The following is a 16,877-nucleotide window of genomic DNA, read 5'->3' on the forward strand; positions in this document are numbered from 1 at the left end:
GCATAAATGGTGTGCACTTCACAAGAAATAGAAAAATTGGACACTCCTTTTAACACATTCTCTGTTACATAGCCACCTCGTTCTACGGAAATGCTTTTATTTCAAGTAGCTGGGAGAGAAGAACCTTCCTAACTTTGAAGTGGGTTTTATTGCATTAAAGAGAGAGAAAGAGAGACTGTCAAATCCCATTTCATTTTTAAAGTTAACTGTAAAGTTTTAATTAGGTCCTCTGAACAAGGACTCTGCGATGCTTTATGCGTAAGAGTTAGCAATAGTACACGATCCACGCACTTTCATCATTAAGTTCAGTTGACAGAGGCCAACACAACTCTTTTCTTTGTAACTTTGTAACCATTTATGTCTGAGGTGAAGATGTTAATATGGAAATTTTGTGAGCTGGGAAGGACTACGAACTCTATCATTGTAATTTATGACCTTTCATCTAAGGCCAAATGTAAAGGCAATTGCAATTGTTCTGTATCTCAGGGCCAGCACATAGCAGATGTATGAAATCTGGAGTGTTAGACATAAACTTTTATTACAAAATTATAAATAATTTCTACCACTTACAATGTTCACCTTTCAAGTTCATCTTGATTAAAACGCAAGGGCAGCATCTCGCTGATTTCCATGAGTTATACAGCTGAAAAACCTCTGTCACAGTACACTATGAAAGGATAAAGCAGTGTGGTATTTAAAAGAATCTACTGATAGCAAGGTATGTGATGTTTTAGATCAAAATCCTTTCTCATCTAGATGACAAACAAACCAAAGAGAATCGTTATCCAACGACAGCTTAATTTTGTTTTCATTCTTGAAGCTTTGAAATCTTTAAAGAGTCCACTGAATGTGGATCACTTAAATCCTTTGAAGATCACCTTCTCAAGGTCATTGGCATTTTGTCACTCAGGAAATAACACATTCTTCAGGTTACCTAATCACAGATGTGATGACGTAATCTTCAGCCTAAATATACAAGATGGGAACAGCCTTCCTAGGTGCGACTCATGCTACACCAGAGTGCTCAGCAACATGCACCTTCCTGCATGAAGATTAATTTACCCCTAGGAACAGCATGTGAGATTGCTTTAGGACCTCTGGCAAACCAAGGAAAATTTCCTAAGATTTGGGTTCATGACTTGGTCTCAAACCGTGAAAGAGAATAGCTAAGGATACAAAACTTGCCAGTCTCAATGCCCACAATTCAAAACAGATGTGTTTGTGAGGTTAATAGTGTATGCAGCAGGAAAGTAGAAGGATTTTTCTGACACCGAAGTATCCACACACATAGAAACTGACACTAAACGTATGCCTAAGCAAGCTAGAAAGCAGCCTACTGAGCAGAAGGCTAAGTAGCTCATCAGGTCCTGATGGCTAGCAAAATAATAGAAATACAAGCTATGAAGACAAACTCATAAGAAACAAAACAAAGAGGAAGGCTCCCAAACCATCACATATCCCTAGCTGGACTTGCAAAATTGTCATGAAAATTCACATGTCCAAGCATGAAAAATCTACTTGCCCAAACTTTATCATGGAGATAGACAACAGCGAAAACCAGAATACTCCCTCATCAAAATATTACGCACTGAAGTCAGGCGGCCAGATAAAACTTTGCAAGCCTGCTTCCCAGAGTAACTATTTCACGTTCCTTTTCTGCTTCAAGTATTAGATACAATCAAGCACAGTTGGATGCTCCTGATTAACATGATGGTTGCCTGGAAACACGGGCACAACGTGGCCCAACCTTCCTGGCCGTGCCTGTGCTCCAGCTCTGGGACAGCCAGGTGAACTTGGTCGGGTCTGTGGACCTCGCCTCTTATTTAGCCTAAGCTTTGGGGCAAAAAAGTCACTGGATACACGTTCAACAAGAGAAGACAAACAGCTCCAGAAGGAACACGGAATACAAATCTCTGTTCTGAAAAGCCATAGTACATTTTCTTTGTATCACAAGAATTGAGAGTTTCACCAAGACACTAAATCAATAATGGAAGAATGAAAATAACCCATCCAGTCCAGAAGCTTTCACAGCCGATTAACTCCAGTCACGGTGCTAAATCCCTTGGGGGGGGGGTGTGTGTGTGGAATATTTTCCAGACATTAGGGCGTAGCTGGGGGAAAGGGGAAAAGACGGCCGAGAAGCTGGGGAGAAGCAGGAGGCGAAAGTTCAGCTTCTTCTTGTGCCGTGCTCTTCCCAGGTGACATCTGAAAAAAAAACCACCCCACGGCCTCTTCGCTTCCGTGGTCACCAATCCACCCGTAAAACGAGCGACCCCGGGCAACCCTTCCCCGCCCGTCCCGGTGCGGAGGGCGCCGGCAGCCGCCAGACACCACGTCAACCCTCCGGCCGGGCCCACGCAGCGGGTCTCGGTGCAGGAGGCCCCGCCACGCGCCGGGGCACGCCGCTTCCCAGCCAGCAGCCGACGCGACGCCGCTCCGGGCGGGAGCGGGCCACGAAAGCGGCGCCCCCGGGGACGATCCCGGGGTTCGGCGAGCCGGCCGGGCCCACGGAAACGAGAAACCCGCGGAGCTGCCACCCCGCCGGGGGACGGGACGGCCCGGCCCACCCAACACCGCGGACTCGGGTTGGGGGCTCGCCCCGGGAGCCGCGCGGGCACGCACGCACCGGGCGGAGGGCGGGCGGAGGGCGGGCGGAGGGCGGGCGGAGGGCGGGCGGAGGGCGGGCGGAGGGCGGGCGGAGGGCGGGCGGAGGGCGGGCGGGCCCAGCCCCGCGCGTTCCCGCGGACGGCGCGGCTTGACCCTGCCGCCGCGCCGTAGCGGGGCGGTGCCGATTGGGCGCGAGCGCCGGGAAGGGGCGCGGGCGGCGGCGGGTGAGTGCGGGCCCGGGCCCCAGCGGCGCGGGCGGGGGGCCGCGGTGCGCGTGTCACGGCGGCGGCCGTTACTGGTGTCCGCTGCGGCCGTTTCCGAGGCCACAGGCGTTGCGGCGGGGCGGGAGGCGGGCTCCGGCGCCAGGGCAGCCGCCGCTGGGACGGAGCGACCCCGGCGCCCGAGGCGAGCGGCCCCGCAGCACACGGGTGCTTACGTCTCGGCGTCCTTTCGGGTCTCCCTGCAGCTTAGTGCCAAGCCTCCGTCCGCACGCAGCCCGCCTGCACCGGTTCGTCTGAAGGCATCCTGTCAGCTGTGTTCTTTGCTCGTACTCGTGAGCCGAGGTCAGATACCCTTCTCTTGCGGTTCCAGCACGGACTCCGGTGTGTAGAGCGCCCACTGGCTCCTCCCGCCGCCCCCGAAGATAAAACCCACTTACTATAGACGCAGCTCTCTAGTTTTAGTAAAAGTATCTTAGCAAAAGGTGTTACAGAGAAGGTGAGGCCTTTGGCTCCCTCAGATGTTTACAAGATACACAGCATGGCAAAGAGGGATTCTTATTAATAATTTCAGAATTTACAAAAATAGCACAGGGAAAGTTTAATGCTACAGCTCTAGGAGCTCTGTCTCTCCACCTCCAGCCTTAATGTTTTGCTTTTATCTTCTTTGATAGCATCAGGGACCACGTCTCTGCTGGGTGTTTAAAGACCTTACGCGAGCATGTTTCTTATCCAAATGTTTTCTGTAACTTCTCTTCCCAGATTACCAGAGAAGATCAGGATGAGTCTACGGAAGCAAACCCCTAGTGACTTTCTAAAACAAATCATTGGAAGGCCAGTTGTTGTAAAATTAAATTCTGGAGTTGATTATCGAGGTAAGTTCTCTGTCTCTCACACTGAGTAAAGTCATTGTTTCTGGGGAGGCTGGAACAGATGCATTGCTTTTGAAAAGCAAAACAGTGTGATCCAGAATCCTGGAGTATATGAATAGAGATCTCAGAGTGATGACGTTAAAAATAGAAAGTCAGCTCTGGAGAAACTGATGAAAAGGATGTTAAGGGTAGATTTAGAAGATTAAAATTACTTATTGAAATCATTAGTGTCCTTAGTTCACAGATGGTTAGACTGGACTGTCAGGATCGTTCTGAGTTTCTAAACTGATATTTGTAAAGATTGGCTGGAATTACAATTCTCAGTATGGCCAGGCAGACCTCTTTTCAGTGCTCTGATAGCAGCCCTTACTGGAACTACCCTTTTCTTCACCTTCCTGGTCTCCAATTCCTAGTATAGAGCTTGGTTCAGAAAAGCTTCAAACAGTAAACTGTGCCATCAGTCACAAGCCTGCTCTGACACGGGGGATGAAAGAGTTATTTACCTTCTTGGTTACACAACTGCCTAGACACATGTTGGATCAAGACTCACAGAGACAGAGGAGAAAGCTTAGTGTGGCTTTTGCTGCTGTATGTCCAGTTCATTTTAACGCAGTCCAGCAGTTTTGTTCCAGAGCCTTCCAGCCCATCTGTATACCTTCTTGCACTGTATGTAGTATTATAGGGGGTTTTAACCAGGAAATTAAACAACGCTGTTCAATGAAATGTCTGGGTGCTACTCCCATTAGGATAAGACTATCAGCCTGTCCAGTTTTTTTAGTACTGTCCAAACTTAATTAAAACTGTCATGTATCTCTGTGCACAATTTAGACATTTTATTCTGGAAGGAATGATTTAAACATCCTGTTACAGGTCACTGCTTCACTTGGCTCAGCTTGGCACTTGAGAGGAATCTTCTTTGTGCTGGGACAAGGAATCTTGGTATTATGACAGTTTTAAACTGTTACTGTTCTCTGACAGAGCAAGCAGTGCCTTCTTATCCCTTCCTGTTCCTCTTCAGTGTTTCTCAGCTGACAAAATTTGCAGTGTGTCATTTCTTTGAGAACCACAATGTCTGAGCACTTCAGGTGGGGTTGCTTAAAAACTTCATTCCTTCTCATTGGTCTTTGGCCTCTCAATTCTTTCTTACAGGAGAATGTAGCAACAGCTCATTAAAGTCAGTTAAAACAAGTCATCCTTTACCTAAAGGTACACACAAGGCAAGGCCAAACCAGATTTGGTTTTTGGATGCACTTTCTAATTTCTTTAAGAACGTTGGTACCTTATGCTTGGTAAGACCCATTTGTTACTGCTGCAGGTAAATTACTCAGCTTTCCCCTCAGCAAGGCTAGTTTAACATGTCTGCAGTCAGACCTACCAGGAATTGAACCATAGTTCCTTTGAACGCTTATTTGTTACTGGATTTTTTTCCCCTTCCTTCTTTATTTCCCTCTGCTCTCCTTCCTTCCCACCTGATGTGATCCTGTGGTTAAAAACCTGTATACTGTTCTCATTTGAAAAATACACACTCTGTTTTCTGCAGAAATTTGACCAACATTTGTAAAAGCCAAACATGAAAAAACCCAGCATCTCAGCTTTTGTTGCAAATCTGTCTAGATTCTCCCTCTAGGCTGTGCTGCTAATTTTATGTCTGTACCTCCACCCTCCGAGCCACCACACGTGCAAACGTGGCGTAATGCAAGTGTTGATGTGTAACCCTAAAGTGTCTTTATTCACTGCCACGTGCCGTGCATGTCTAAGAGAAGCAGCCCTGGGAAAGTAATCAGTGATAAATCAATATGTATGATTTCTGTGTGTAGAGATGGATATGTATGCTAAAACATACCTACGTATAGATAAACCAGATAAAGTACTAGCCAGGATGGGCAGTGACAGTATGAAATGCCATTAGTGGCCCGAGAGTAAACACAAAGAAAAGGAGGAAGAGAATGAAACAACCATGAATGCACTCTAGGAACAAAAGAGTTTGTAAATACTGCATTTGTGGCCTACTGACTGGTAGCTTAAGAAAATCCAGAGTCCAATTTTAATTTTGGACAAGCTTTTTGTTTTCTGTTGTTACGTGGAACAATCAGGATTACTGGAGTGAAAAAGAGTTCTGACTTTGGTTTGGGTTTTTTGGTGCATTTAGTTACACTTTGTGAGCAGTCAGTTTTTCCTACGTGTGAAAGCAGAGGAAAGAAAAACATAAAGGAAAATAATGATCCTCAAACGATTACAAGTTGGCAGGAGAACTTGATTTCCTAATTATTTAATGGAAGATATTACAGTAACACTTCTGAAAAATGAGAATGTGTCTTAGAGGAGGATTCTCAGCCTGGAGTTTTCTGCCTCCCCAAGTACAGCCAAGACACTGTATTTTGAGTTTTAATGCCAGGTAAATAAATCAGGTATTTTGCAAACAGGAAAAAAAAAAATTTTACTAATATTGTCTCTGTGTGCCAGGACGGAGAGAATTACTGCAGCTTTTCACAAGTTATGTGCACCAGTAACAAATCTGGTTGCATGCTCTGAGCAATTCTTTACATCTGGTAATCCCCACGTTCAGTTCCTTACATGAACAGTCTGTTTGATCAGGCAAGTTAAATTTGTAGATGACCATGGTTCTGATCTTAAGAGGGGGTGTAGACACCGAGGAGCGATTTTGAATGAAGAAGTGTCCATCATGCTGCTGCCATGTAGGAAGTACTGTGTGAACAAGGTACAGCCTTCAACAGGGGCTAGGAGAAGTGAGAATATAAATACTTCTCTAAAAATCACTGCTACTCAAATGCATATTTTCCTGATCAAAAGAACATCTAATATTATGAATGGCAGAGATTTTTTTTCTTGAGTTGCATTAATTTAAACAGCATAATTTTATCTTTGTGGGAAGATTTCTGTGTCATTTGAAAACCCTTTGCCTGTTGAAAATGTAGAATTTTGTTTACATCAAAACAGAGACTTGCAGCCAATGTTCTTCTAAATCTGTAAGCATGAAAATAAATATGAAAAAGTGTGTATGATGTCATGTATTAAAAGGGTGGTTTTTCAGCTATATCCTCTACAAGTTTTGATGAAATCTCAATTTGTAGTCTTGTCCTTAGGTTATCCAGTTAGACTTAATGTCACACCTGAAAAGGTTCTTTTCAGGTGTATGGCTTAAAACACACATGAGAAGGGACAACTTAAACTCTCAAAGTGGAAACTGACAGTCTTTTGAAAGTCATGCCTTAATGACTTCTTTCTGCCACTCCCACTCTTACATCAGCTGATAAAGTTGCTAATAGAGTGCTTGGGGTTCCTCGCTCCCAGCTTAATTCTTTGAAGCATACTCTGATCTACTGACTCATCTGGCCAAGCTTGGGCTTTTCATTTGTTATGAAGGTACAGGTTTTTTCAGTACTACTCAAACACAATGCATTTTTGTTTATTTTGAAATAAGTTTAAGCTGATTCACTTTTAAACTGTCACTGTCTTCAGGTGTCCTGGCTTGCCTGGATGGGTATATGAATATAGCTCTGGAACAGACCGAAGAATATGTAAATGGACAATTAAAGAACAAGTATGGGGATGCATTTATCAGAGGAAATAATGGTAACTCTTCCTCCTTATGTTATTGCTCAATAGAAGATTGTGTTTTGATATTTACATCTGAATTTGAGGAGTGGCTGAGGTGTAAGCAAGCTGCCTGTAAGAATATTAGTTTTAGGCTTTCTTGGAAACCTTAACGTATTTACTTTTTAGAGGTTCACTTTTCAGCATCTGTGCTTTTTTGCATTCCTGTGGGCCCCTCTTTGCCTCTGAACTTGAAGTTCATTTAGAGAAGCATGCTCTTTTCTAGCCTTCCATAGAGTTTATTTCCTGTCAGTTGACAGGTTTACTCTTTTGCAGTTACTGCCTGCTTAGATGGCCTCTGCTCCATAGAATTTTGTGTTTTGCCAGGCAAACTACTGCATAAATTTATGAAACAGCACAGATATTGATGACATCGTAATGTTTTCTTCTGATGCACTTGTCCAGACCTGAATGAATCCTGTTTATTAGTACTGGAGGTTATTTTCATCTTTATGAGTAAAGATTTTGCCACCAGTCAAGAAAACCACTTGCACTTTCCTGTTGAGCCTTTGAATATCCCAGTGCAGTAGGTGGATTTTAGTGCACTTCAAGGACAGTCCCAGGCTGCTGAAATGACTCTGTGGTATCAGTTAGGCTGTAATAGCTGGGCGTGCCAGGGAGAAGAATATCTAAAAACAGAAAAGGTTCACAAGTCAGATGTGAAGAGACTTGTGGAGAAGGTAAATGAAGCAGAGTTTGATCAAGTTACTTGAGAAGAAAATGGAGGACAGGAAGGAGGGAGGGGATAAAAAGAAACAAAACCTGAATCCCATGTTACAAAAAGAGTCAAAAAGAATGTAACACCAGTGTGAAAAGAGCATTCTGGGAGGAGAACTAATCCTTGAATAAGGCCAAATGCTTTTTGCAAGGGATTTGGATTATTATGCTAAGGCGTGCAGTGACATTGGGGCTGGAGAATCAATTATGGCAATAAGAATCGAAAAGAGTTAAAACAAATAGATGAGAAGCAGGAGGCTGAAGAACAGGCTGAGCAGAGAACTTAAGACATCCCAGGTTCAGAAGCACGATGCAGTTTGATGTTGTGCATGGACTTGTTCTAGGTATATCACCGGCTAAGCAGGTGGAAGATGTCTGCTGCTTTGTAGGTAATTGTTAGCTTTGCCAAAGGGCTTGCTATTTCCAGCTTTTGTTGAAAGATCATAGCATTAGTGTGCGACACCCATAATTCTCCTGCTTAGAAACTCTCATGCTCCCCTCAGTAATGCTGCAGGGTAGCTGGCTTTATTCTTCCTCTGTCCAGCCTGCATCTGCTGGAGTGTAGTTTGACTATGAATATAATAAATACTGAACCAAAGTAGTACATAATGTGTAAATTTCATAGCATTTCTTGAAACCTGGACTTAAAACTTTCCTGACTTTGTTCATGCTGAATGGGATTCATTACAGTGTTGTTTTACAAGCCATGGAAATAAGATGTTTTAAATAAATAGGCTTCTGCACATTATTTACCAGGGCCCTCATGTGTGCCGCTTTCTCCTTTTCACAGTATTGTACATAAGCACGCAGAAGAGGAGGATGTGAAGATGCCAGGAGGAGGCTGTTTTGTACTTGCGAACTTCTTTGAAGTGATGAGCCCTATTTGATTTGTAGTTAATAATCCACAGGTGAAATACAGAAGTGTTTAAATATTTTTTTTTAATAAATGTAAACCAGTGTAAACTTCCTGAATGTTTTTGTTTCAAAGCATTGCTTTGTTCCACTGTACAGAAAAAAAAATAAAAGAGAAGCATGTAATAGTGCCGCAAGACTAATTCAAAGCAACAGCTCGGTTAATTATGCTAGCAATTACAGAAATACCGATTGGAATGTAAGCAGGCATGGAGCAATCGCAAATCACAGCCTTGTATTGATGGCAAAACAACAGTTTAGTTGATACTGGGAAGTGCGAATGTTTTGGTGACAATGACCTGTCCCTTTTGGAAAACACAGGGTCAGCTTTAAATGCCAATCTACTAAGACTCACTGGTAAAAAGTTCATCTGTCAAAAAAAAAATCTTGAATTGTGGATTGAATCAAGGGATGTGACAGTGACACTTCAGCAGTTAGGGGTGGGGGAAGAATTGAATCAAATGGAAGAAAAGCCCTAAGGGTGAGAAGCAAGCTGTGTGCCAGCAGAGAAAGCCAGTCACAGGTGAAAAGCTCTCAGCTGATATGCTGACACAGCTGGTAGCTGCCTCACCTCCTGCCTCTGTACTCCTCACCCTACCTCAGCTTGCAGTTACCTTTTTTTCCTGCATCTCTACCAAACACAATGGGCTTCTTCAGTAAGAAGCAATTTTAACTAATATCTAAAGCTACTCCTGAAACCAGACTAGGAATCTAAAAGCTTTTGTAAACATGCCATATGTATCCTTTTCAGACAGTTTGCTCATTTTTCCCATCCACTTCCCACCACAACCTAGTACCATCTATATATTCTCTTTCTTTATGTGCTGGCCAGAAATGAGAACAAATATATTAAGCTTATAGCATGGAGTATGCATTAGGGAGGGGGAACCTCTGTGCAGGCAGGGTCAGAACTTGTTTATGTTTTGCAACAGTGCTCCCAGGTAATCAAAGCTGAGTAAGTAAATCCAGCTCAGTTTTACACGAGTGCTTACACCAACGTATAAAATATCTTTTCTTTTACATGCAGTCAGCCAAGGGAAGAAGAACCCTGAACATTCAGATATTTACTGCACTTAACATCAGATACTCAGAATGTTTTCTTGTTCCTCACGACAAAGTTATACGTTAGGGTAATGTACCTCATGGTGAGGTTTAGCCAGTTTTTTTAAATGAGTTTTCTGAAGCCCTGCTTTATTCTTTGGGCAGTTATTAGTGCCTCCAGGAACAAAAATACTTCTAGTTGTGGATGAACACAAGACAATTGTGTGAATGTAACATTGGCTCATTCTTTCCAAGTACCAGTAGCTCTAATGCAAGCAGGGTATAGTAATTTTTCAGTTATCCAACACAGAGAATGTGGGTTGCAAAATTTATTTTTTTAAGATCAAGAAATAATTCTAAATTGTTTTGCAATCAGTAGTTAACCTTTTCACATTAAACACTTCAAAAGCCACTACACAACGCAGAAATAGAGATGCTACTTTATAATACGCTTCAGTAATCTATCATTTTCCAACAAGGGTTGAAAAGGTTCTAGGATGCAAGTACAAAGCACCAACTTGCTCTTCTGTAAGTGACCTCTTAATAAAAAAGAGGAAGATGTACCTCCAAGAGGAGTAAGCAGTTTCTTATTTATTTTGTCATCTATATGCAGCTGGCAGGTTTCTGTGTGCGTTCATTCCTGGGGACTGTCTGGGTTTTTGTTTGTCTTTATTTTAAGACAGGATTAGGATTTTTTCCCCCCTCTTCCTTCTCCACCTTTCTACCCTCCTTCACCTACCCACCTATAGCAACACATTTTGCAGAGATTTTGATTTACTCCCAAGAATTTGGATCACTAACTTTAAGTGCAGTTCTGTTTCTACAAGTGTAGTTATAGAACTTTTTTCAATTGTGATTTCTACTTCAGATTGTCTAATCATATACTAAACTCTGAACTTAGAAAATGCTATGTAGCTTACATGCTGAGGGGTTTTTAATGTGTTCTAGATCATGAAGTCACTATTTACTATGTGAGGTAGATAGGAAAATGTGCATTAAGATAAGCTGTTGTAAGTCATGTTCAAATTTCAGAAGTAGCTAAAGAAATTAAACATTTAATTCCCCACAATCACTGACCTTTATGTACATTTTACAACATTCCCCCCCTCCGATGTTTAAATCAAGTGAACATTTGAGCTTGACTTCAGTCAGTGTTTGGATGCAGTCTGTTTTGAGTTGGATAAAACATTCATCTTGGATTCATTTTACTTACAGATTTTGTTTTGACTTACTGTATTCTGTAGGACAACATACCAGCCGCAAGTAAATCAGACAGTGGCCAGACAGCTTTCAGAGTAGCACATGGAACACTGTGCAGAGTTTAAGGTGAGGCATCACATCATACATGTTTGTAAATATCAAAGTAGAATGGTGTATTTCACAAACTCCTGCTGCTTAAAAATGACTCAGCCTAACTTGTGAGATCCTTATCCCATTGGGAGATACAAACACACTCTTACAAACACTGTGTATCTTCACACACAAAAGACTACATTAGACACTAATGCACATGTCCTTCACGTTACCTCATTTAACCATATCCTAATGCTCTTGCCTCAGTAACTGTATAAAATGGTTTTACTTGTGGATCAAGCTCTTCTAGGTCAGAACTGACAACGAAACATTCCTTGAGCAACTTAAAAGTGCTTGTCCATCACTTGTCTTAGAAGAATGCACCCAAAATTAAGTAATACAAAACTAACAAATAAAAATGAATTTCAAAGGCTAAAGCTGCATTCGTGTACATAGCTAGTACTTCTACACAATGAGATCATTTCATGAAACCAAGGCCATTCAACCACTACCCCAACCCCTTCCATACATTCAATTCACAGACAGACTCTTAAGAGGAGCAATAACTCTGGATTTACTACATCCCCACACCCAGTGTAAGTTTCTTGCACTTGAAAAGCCAAACTAAGCCACCTGTCATTAAACAGAAGCCTGGCTGGGAGCAGCAACACAGCACAGGCTATGCAAACCAGAGAAAGCAAGCCTGGGAGAAGGAGGTGAGTACTCACTGTGTAGCAAGGCAGCCAAAAACCAGCTTACTACTGAAGCCTGCAGTGCCCTGGAGTGCCCCTATATAAAGGGAGCAGAGCATGCTGGGAAAGTTTTCCTTTAAAGCTACATGCGCTGATGGCCACCCAGTTTGACAATTTGTTGCTACCTGGTTCCTAGTTCAAAGGGAATCTAACGCAAAAGACCCTGAACCTGATTTATTTGAGTTCTTTCTATCTTTTTCATAATGTTAGAATGAAAAAACATGCACAGACCCCTTCTGGGTACGATGTGCCCGTTATGTCCTAAGGCTTCTACCCAGCTCCAACAACCAGCTGTGCCCCACAGCTGCAGGTTTCATAGTCGAGAAAGCGTGAAAGTGTTCGCAAAGTGATTGCCCACAAATGTCTGACTGATGGTACCAAAGCATTGCCTGATCTTTAGTGTGCCAACCTGTGCCTGTGGCCAGCTCCAGCCCCGTGTCGGTTTGTATTGATCTGCTGTACTGATGCTGACCGAGGGACCCTTGAACATTCAGGAGCCAGTGATCCATGCAGCAGCTTCGGGCTGGGCTGGGCTGCACGCCTGGCGTGGCTCTCAGCTCTCCGTTGGGCTGCACGGATCCCTTGGCCGCAGGACACCTCCACCAGCCCTCCGTAATGCCGGAGCTCACGGGCAGCTCCCACTCGGCACCACCTGCCTGGCCTTGCCTTTATCTGACAGAGCAGCAACAAGTTCTCATGAGAACCTCCTTTAGAAAGAGGGTTGTTTTCTTGTGAGGAAATTATAAAATAGCTCAAGTGATGAAAAGGGAGAGCTGCTCCCCATGGACAGGGTTGCATCTGCTGTGAGCAGCACACTGTGGGAAGTCGGTCTGGGCCCCGGCCAATGCTACATGAACGCGGGGTGCCCAGCATCTGCAGGGGTGTTCAGTTTGCTTGCTGTCTGTATTCCCTGTCTGTCTTACTAAAGCTGTTGTTAAGCTATTTGTTGCTGGGCCTTTCTTACTGAGATCCAGAAAGAGCCCTGCACCATCTCTCTGTCTCTCCCCTTAACCCCCTCCTCTAGCACAGAACAGCTGCACAGGTTGCAGTAGCTACAAATACAATGAAGGGTTGTTTTGGGGTTTTTTAGGCTGAATTTGTAAGGGAAGGAAGCTCACATTATATGTTGCGTGTGTATATGTGTCGGTTCATTCCCAGCCATGGGAGTCCACGGACACGCTTCAGTAAGCGTGATAAAGGAACAGCAAGAATAGCCAACTGGATAGAAATGGAAGGACCTGCCAGTACTTCTGCCAGCCTTCTGCCTAACTAGATGTCAGAGAAACCTCCTCTTTTCCCTGGTCTCCCCACACACAGAGCCACAGACATGCACAGGTCAGCCCTGACATGCCGGTTTGTGGGCATTGTTCTCCATGCTCCCTGTGGGACTACTGTGGGTTTTTACCGCTCTCCTACCTTGGGTTTTTAACTGCTCTTCTCACAGCTGGCCACCGCTCTTTGTTTTAAAGATGATCTGCAATATTCTTAAATAAGATGGTGCTGCCAGCTTCGTTGGTTTAATGACCAGTTCCTTGTGATCTGCACTCAACTAACTGTTGCCACCTTCGTTCAAGCTCTGTGCTTGATCAACCTTAATCAACTCTTCTATAACACCCCCCCCCCCCCGACTTTGTTCACAGGACTCAGGTGGCCACTAACTGACTGGGAAGGACTTCTAACTTGTTATAACTCTGATTATCTTCCAGCAGCAAAGCATTTCTCAACCTGTCAATGAAGCAACCAGCTTGCTGTTGAGTGACAGCTTTGGATTGCTTACATCCATGCCTGTATTAGATACTGAGCTCCACGGCACCTGCTCCGTGTCAGCTGCTCCACGACTGCTGTCCCTGTTGTGCGCTGACGATGTGGAGATGTACAAGCAACCTGCAAGAAGAAGAAAGTTTCTGCATCAAAGAGCGTGGGATGTTACTGGTTTTATAATCCTTCTGTGCACTTTGTCAATGAAATTTAAAATGATGTGTTTTATAGTCTATCTTAATTATGAAGCTATTACAGAGCATGCACAGTTTTCCCTAGTGCAATTTTAAAATCCCAACTGTTTTGTTTTTTTCTTCTAGAAATCCACTACACCAACGCTGCCGAGAAAACAATATGCAGGGTGTAAGTTGTCTTATGTTCCCTTCTCCTTGCCAGCTTCCTACTAACAAAGAAATTTGCAAGGGGAAAAAGGCAAACCTCTCTCTAGCGACAGCAGTGCCCCGTGGTCTGCTCGCGTCTGTCTGGGCCTCACAGTCAGAGTGCTACGCAGAGCCTGGCTGAGCTCAAGTGACTCCAGCAGGTCAAAGCTCTGGCCACAGAAGGGTGAGACAATGCTGTCCTGGTGGGTGATGCAACCAGAGGCTATGGAGAGGGCTGTATTTCTTACTGGAAACTTCTGCCTGTCACTTGGCATTCGAACATGCAGTTCAAGGCTGCTGGTAGGTGCTTGTGTCACGGTAACGACTGTGACAGGCTTTTTCCATCTCTAAGGAGGAGATGGTTGTGACATTTGGTTTGAGGTGGCTTTGAAGCCACTGACGCGGGGAGGATGAATTCTGCGTAAGGCTGTATTTTGGATCAGCCCAGCAATGAACGCTGCACGCAGGCAGCCCCACGCAGCTCTGCTAAACCTCGGTACAGCCCCCTGCCCTGCCCACAGGCTGCTGCCAGCGCTGGGAGCGAGCAGAGCCAGTTCAGCGCTTCCATACACCCTGGGGTGTTTTACAGATGGGTTGGGTCTGCGTCTCATTCGTTTGGAGCTCTTCTCCCTTCTCCCCATAGCTTTACACAGAGTTCCAGGGAGCACCCGACACTGCTATTTCAGGGTCTGTGCTCTGCTGCTTTTCCCCCCTTTTCAGGTGGAAGCCAGTGGAGAAATGGTCCTCGCTGGAGCTGGTATAATGAAAACGTGTGCCCAATGCGTGGCAGCAGCTGAAGAAGACCATGCAATGCTGTGACACCATGCTGTGATGCAAAGACCCACACTTACCTGGAACGCTGTTTTCAGACCTGGCCACTGTGCCAGGATGGCAGCATGTGTTTGGTTCTTCCCCTGCAGATTGTCAGAGGTCTGGAGCTGCTGCTTTATTATGCTGGAATTATAAGCAAGGGATAGTTCAGCTTAGGAATAATTCAGTAAGGAAAAGCCGTAAGAGACCAGTGTTTTCAGGAAAGGATTGGTTATTAACACAGGATAAAGGTACTCTCTTTTGTATATGAAGTATGGGCAATTACAAGCTGGAACAGAAGCAACAATGCAAACTCTTCCTCCCTTCCCCTAAACTACTCTCTTCTTCCACTGACAAAAGAAAACTGTAAGACTTACATTCTATCTGGAAATTCAGTGACTATAATGCCTCTTGCAAATGCAGAGGAGAGCAGGCTGCTGGGAGCCCAGTACCACCAGTTCCCATACTTTCAAACCAGTTAAACAGATGAGAGCTGGGCTGTCAGGAGCAGTGTCTAAGTGCCAGGCCAGCATCTTGCTTCCCTTCTAAAGGACAGGCTGTAGAGCAGGGCGGGCTGACGGGAACAGCGCTACTAAGCGAGGTGTCTGCGAGCCTGCCTCCAGTTTTTGGGGGACACCCCGGGCAGAGGTCACCACAGTGCCTGCTCCAGACAGACCCCAAGCAGGACCAAATCTAGGCATTGCTGGAGCTGCAGAAACAAAAGGTGGTGGTGTCACCTACCTCTCGGTGTACCTCCTTTAGCCATGGGACAGGACAGGACGGAGCTGTGTAGCCTGCTCTGGGTGACCCTGCTTCGGCAGGGGGGTTGGACTAGATGACCCACAGAGGTCCCTTCCAACCCCTACCATTCTGTGATTCTGTGAGCTTGGTGGTGTCCTGCAGGGAGAGCAGCCCAAGCACCAGCACCAACCCATTCCGCGTTCAGATACGCGTTGACCTGAGGAGGGAGAGGACTACAAGGCACCAAGCGCTCTTTCGCCCCTCTGTCTGTGATAACTTCCCTGCACCACAGGGCCAGCCCGGCTGCTGGTGGCCCTGGGACATCTGATGCTGCCCCTTGAGGTCTGCTGGCTGAAGGAAAGCCAGCCAGCCGATGGGGCTGTTACTCTGTTCCTCCAGCCCTACTCGGGGCTGCAAGCTGCCAGCAGTCTGTTAAGCATCTGCTGATGGCAGCTCTTACGATGACGAGAAAGTGGACCCTAATTTCCATCCTTTGGGAGCAAGGAGCCACTGGCAGTGAGCGGGATGAGCCTGGCAACAGAGGCCAGGGTCAGCCGAGAGTCCCGATGGCCGGAGCAGTCTGCAGTGACGAGGCAGATCTGAGGAGGAGCTGGGAAGCCCGGGGAAAATATCTGCTCCGCGGCCGGACACTGGCACGGCTGCAGCACAGCTCAGGCACAGGGCAGGGGCGACAGCCTGGGCTTGAATGCAGCTCGTGTGCCGAGGGACAGTCACACACACCAGATGTTTAGTGCCCTGTGCCAGGTCAGGTGGGTTTGTGGGGTGTTGATGGCCTCTCCTGGCAGGGCTGGCACATGGGACGCACCTTCCCAGCCTTTCTAGCAAAATTCTGCTTTTACTGCCAAAATAACTCCCATGTAAGTGTGAGAGACAGGGCACATTGCCCGGGGGTCACGGCCTAGAGGGAGCTGACGTGGCTTTGCTTTGCAAAGCTTCAGCGTGGAAGGGGGGGAGTGTGGGGAGGGTAACGGGGCAAGCGAGAGCCCGATCCTCCTGCACCTCTGCAAAGGAGTTCCAGGGTGTCCCACACAAACCCCACAGCTGGCTGCTCCCCCCCCCAGCTGCCTTTGTTTTCATTGCCGAAGCTTGGGGATTTAAAAAAAAAAGAAGCGGGTGGGATGTTAAGAGGAAAACTAATAT

General features: G+C 45.4%; 1 protein-coding gene across 2 annotated transcripts; it reads left to right on the forward strand.

The window, feature by feature from the left end:
• The first annotated feature begins 2,746 nt into the window (after window positions 1-2,746).
• Window positions 2,747-9,084, forward strand: LSM6 (LSM6 homolog, U6 small nuclear RNA and mRNA degradation associated). Of its 2 annotated transcripts, none has more exons than XM_075421083.1 (4): window positions 2,747-2,831; window positions 3,588-3,700; window positions 7,178-7,291; window positions 8,820-9,084. In XM_075421083.1, exons 2-4 carry the CDS (start codon window positions 3,607-3,609, stop codon window positions 8,852-8,854), a joined length of 243 nt encoding a protein of 80 aa, XP_075277198.1. In that variant the 5' UTR covers window positions 2,747-2,831; window positions 3,588-3,606; the 3' UTR covers window positions 8,855-9,084. The 2 variants fall into 2 exon arrangements, with proteins under 2 accessions (XP_075277198.1, XP_075277199.1); XM_075421084.1 differs by lacking the exon at window positions 2,747-2,831 and adding an exon at window positions 3,090-3,170.
• The last annotated feature ends 7,793 nt before the right edge of the window (window positions 9,085-16,877 follow it).

The sequence above is a fragment of the Opisthocomus hoazin genome, chromosome 5 (genome assembly GCF_030867145.1).
Source record: "Opisthocomus hoazin isolate bOpiHoa1 chromosome 5, bOpiHoa1.hap1, whole genome shotgun sequence".
Classification (NCBI taxonomy): domain Eukaryota; kingdom Metazoa; phylum Chordata; class Aves; order Opisthocomiformes; family Opisthocomidae; genus Opisthocomus; species Opisthocomus hoazin.

Bases quoted from the DNA above. Each gene is read 5' to 3' on its own strand.
- LSM6 (XM_075421083.1), top strand. From the start codon at position 3,607: ATGAGTCTACGGAAGCAAACCCCTAGTGACTTTCTAAAACAAATCATT. The intron at 3,701-7,177 runs GTAAGTTCTCTG...CACTGTCTTCAG, and splicing joins TTCTGGAGTTGATTATCGAG to GTGTCCTGGCTTGCCTGGAT. The intron at 7,292-8,819 runs GTAACTCTTCCT...TCCTTTTCACAG, and splicing joins ATTTATCAGAGGAAATAATG to TATTGTACATAAGCACGCAG.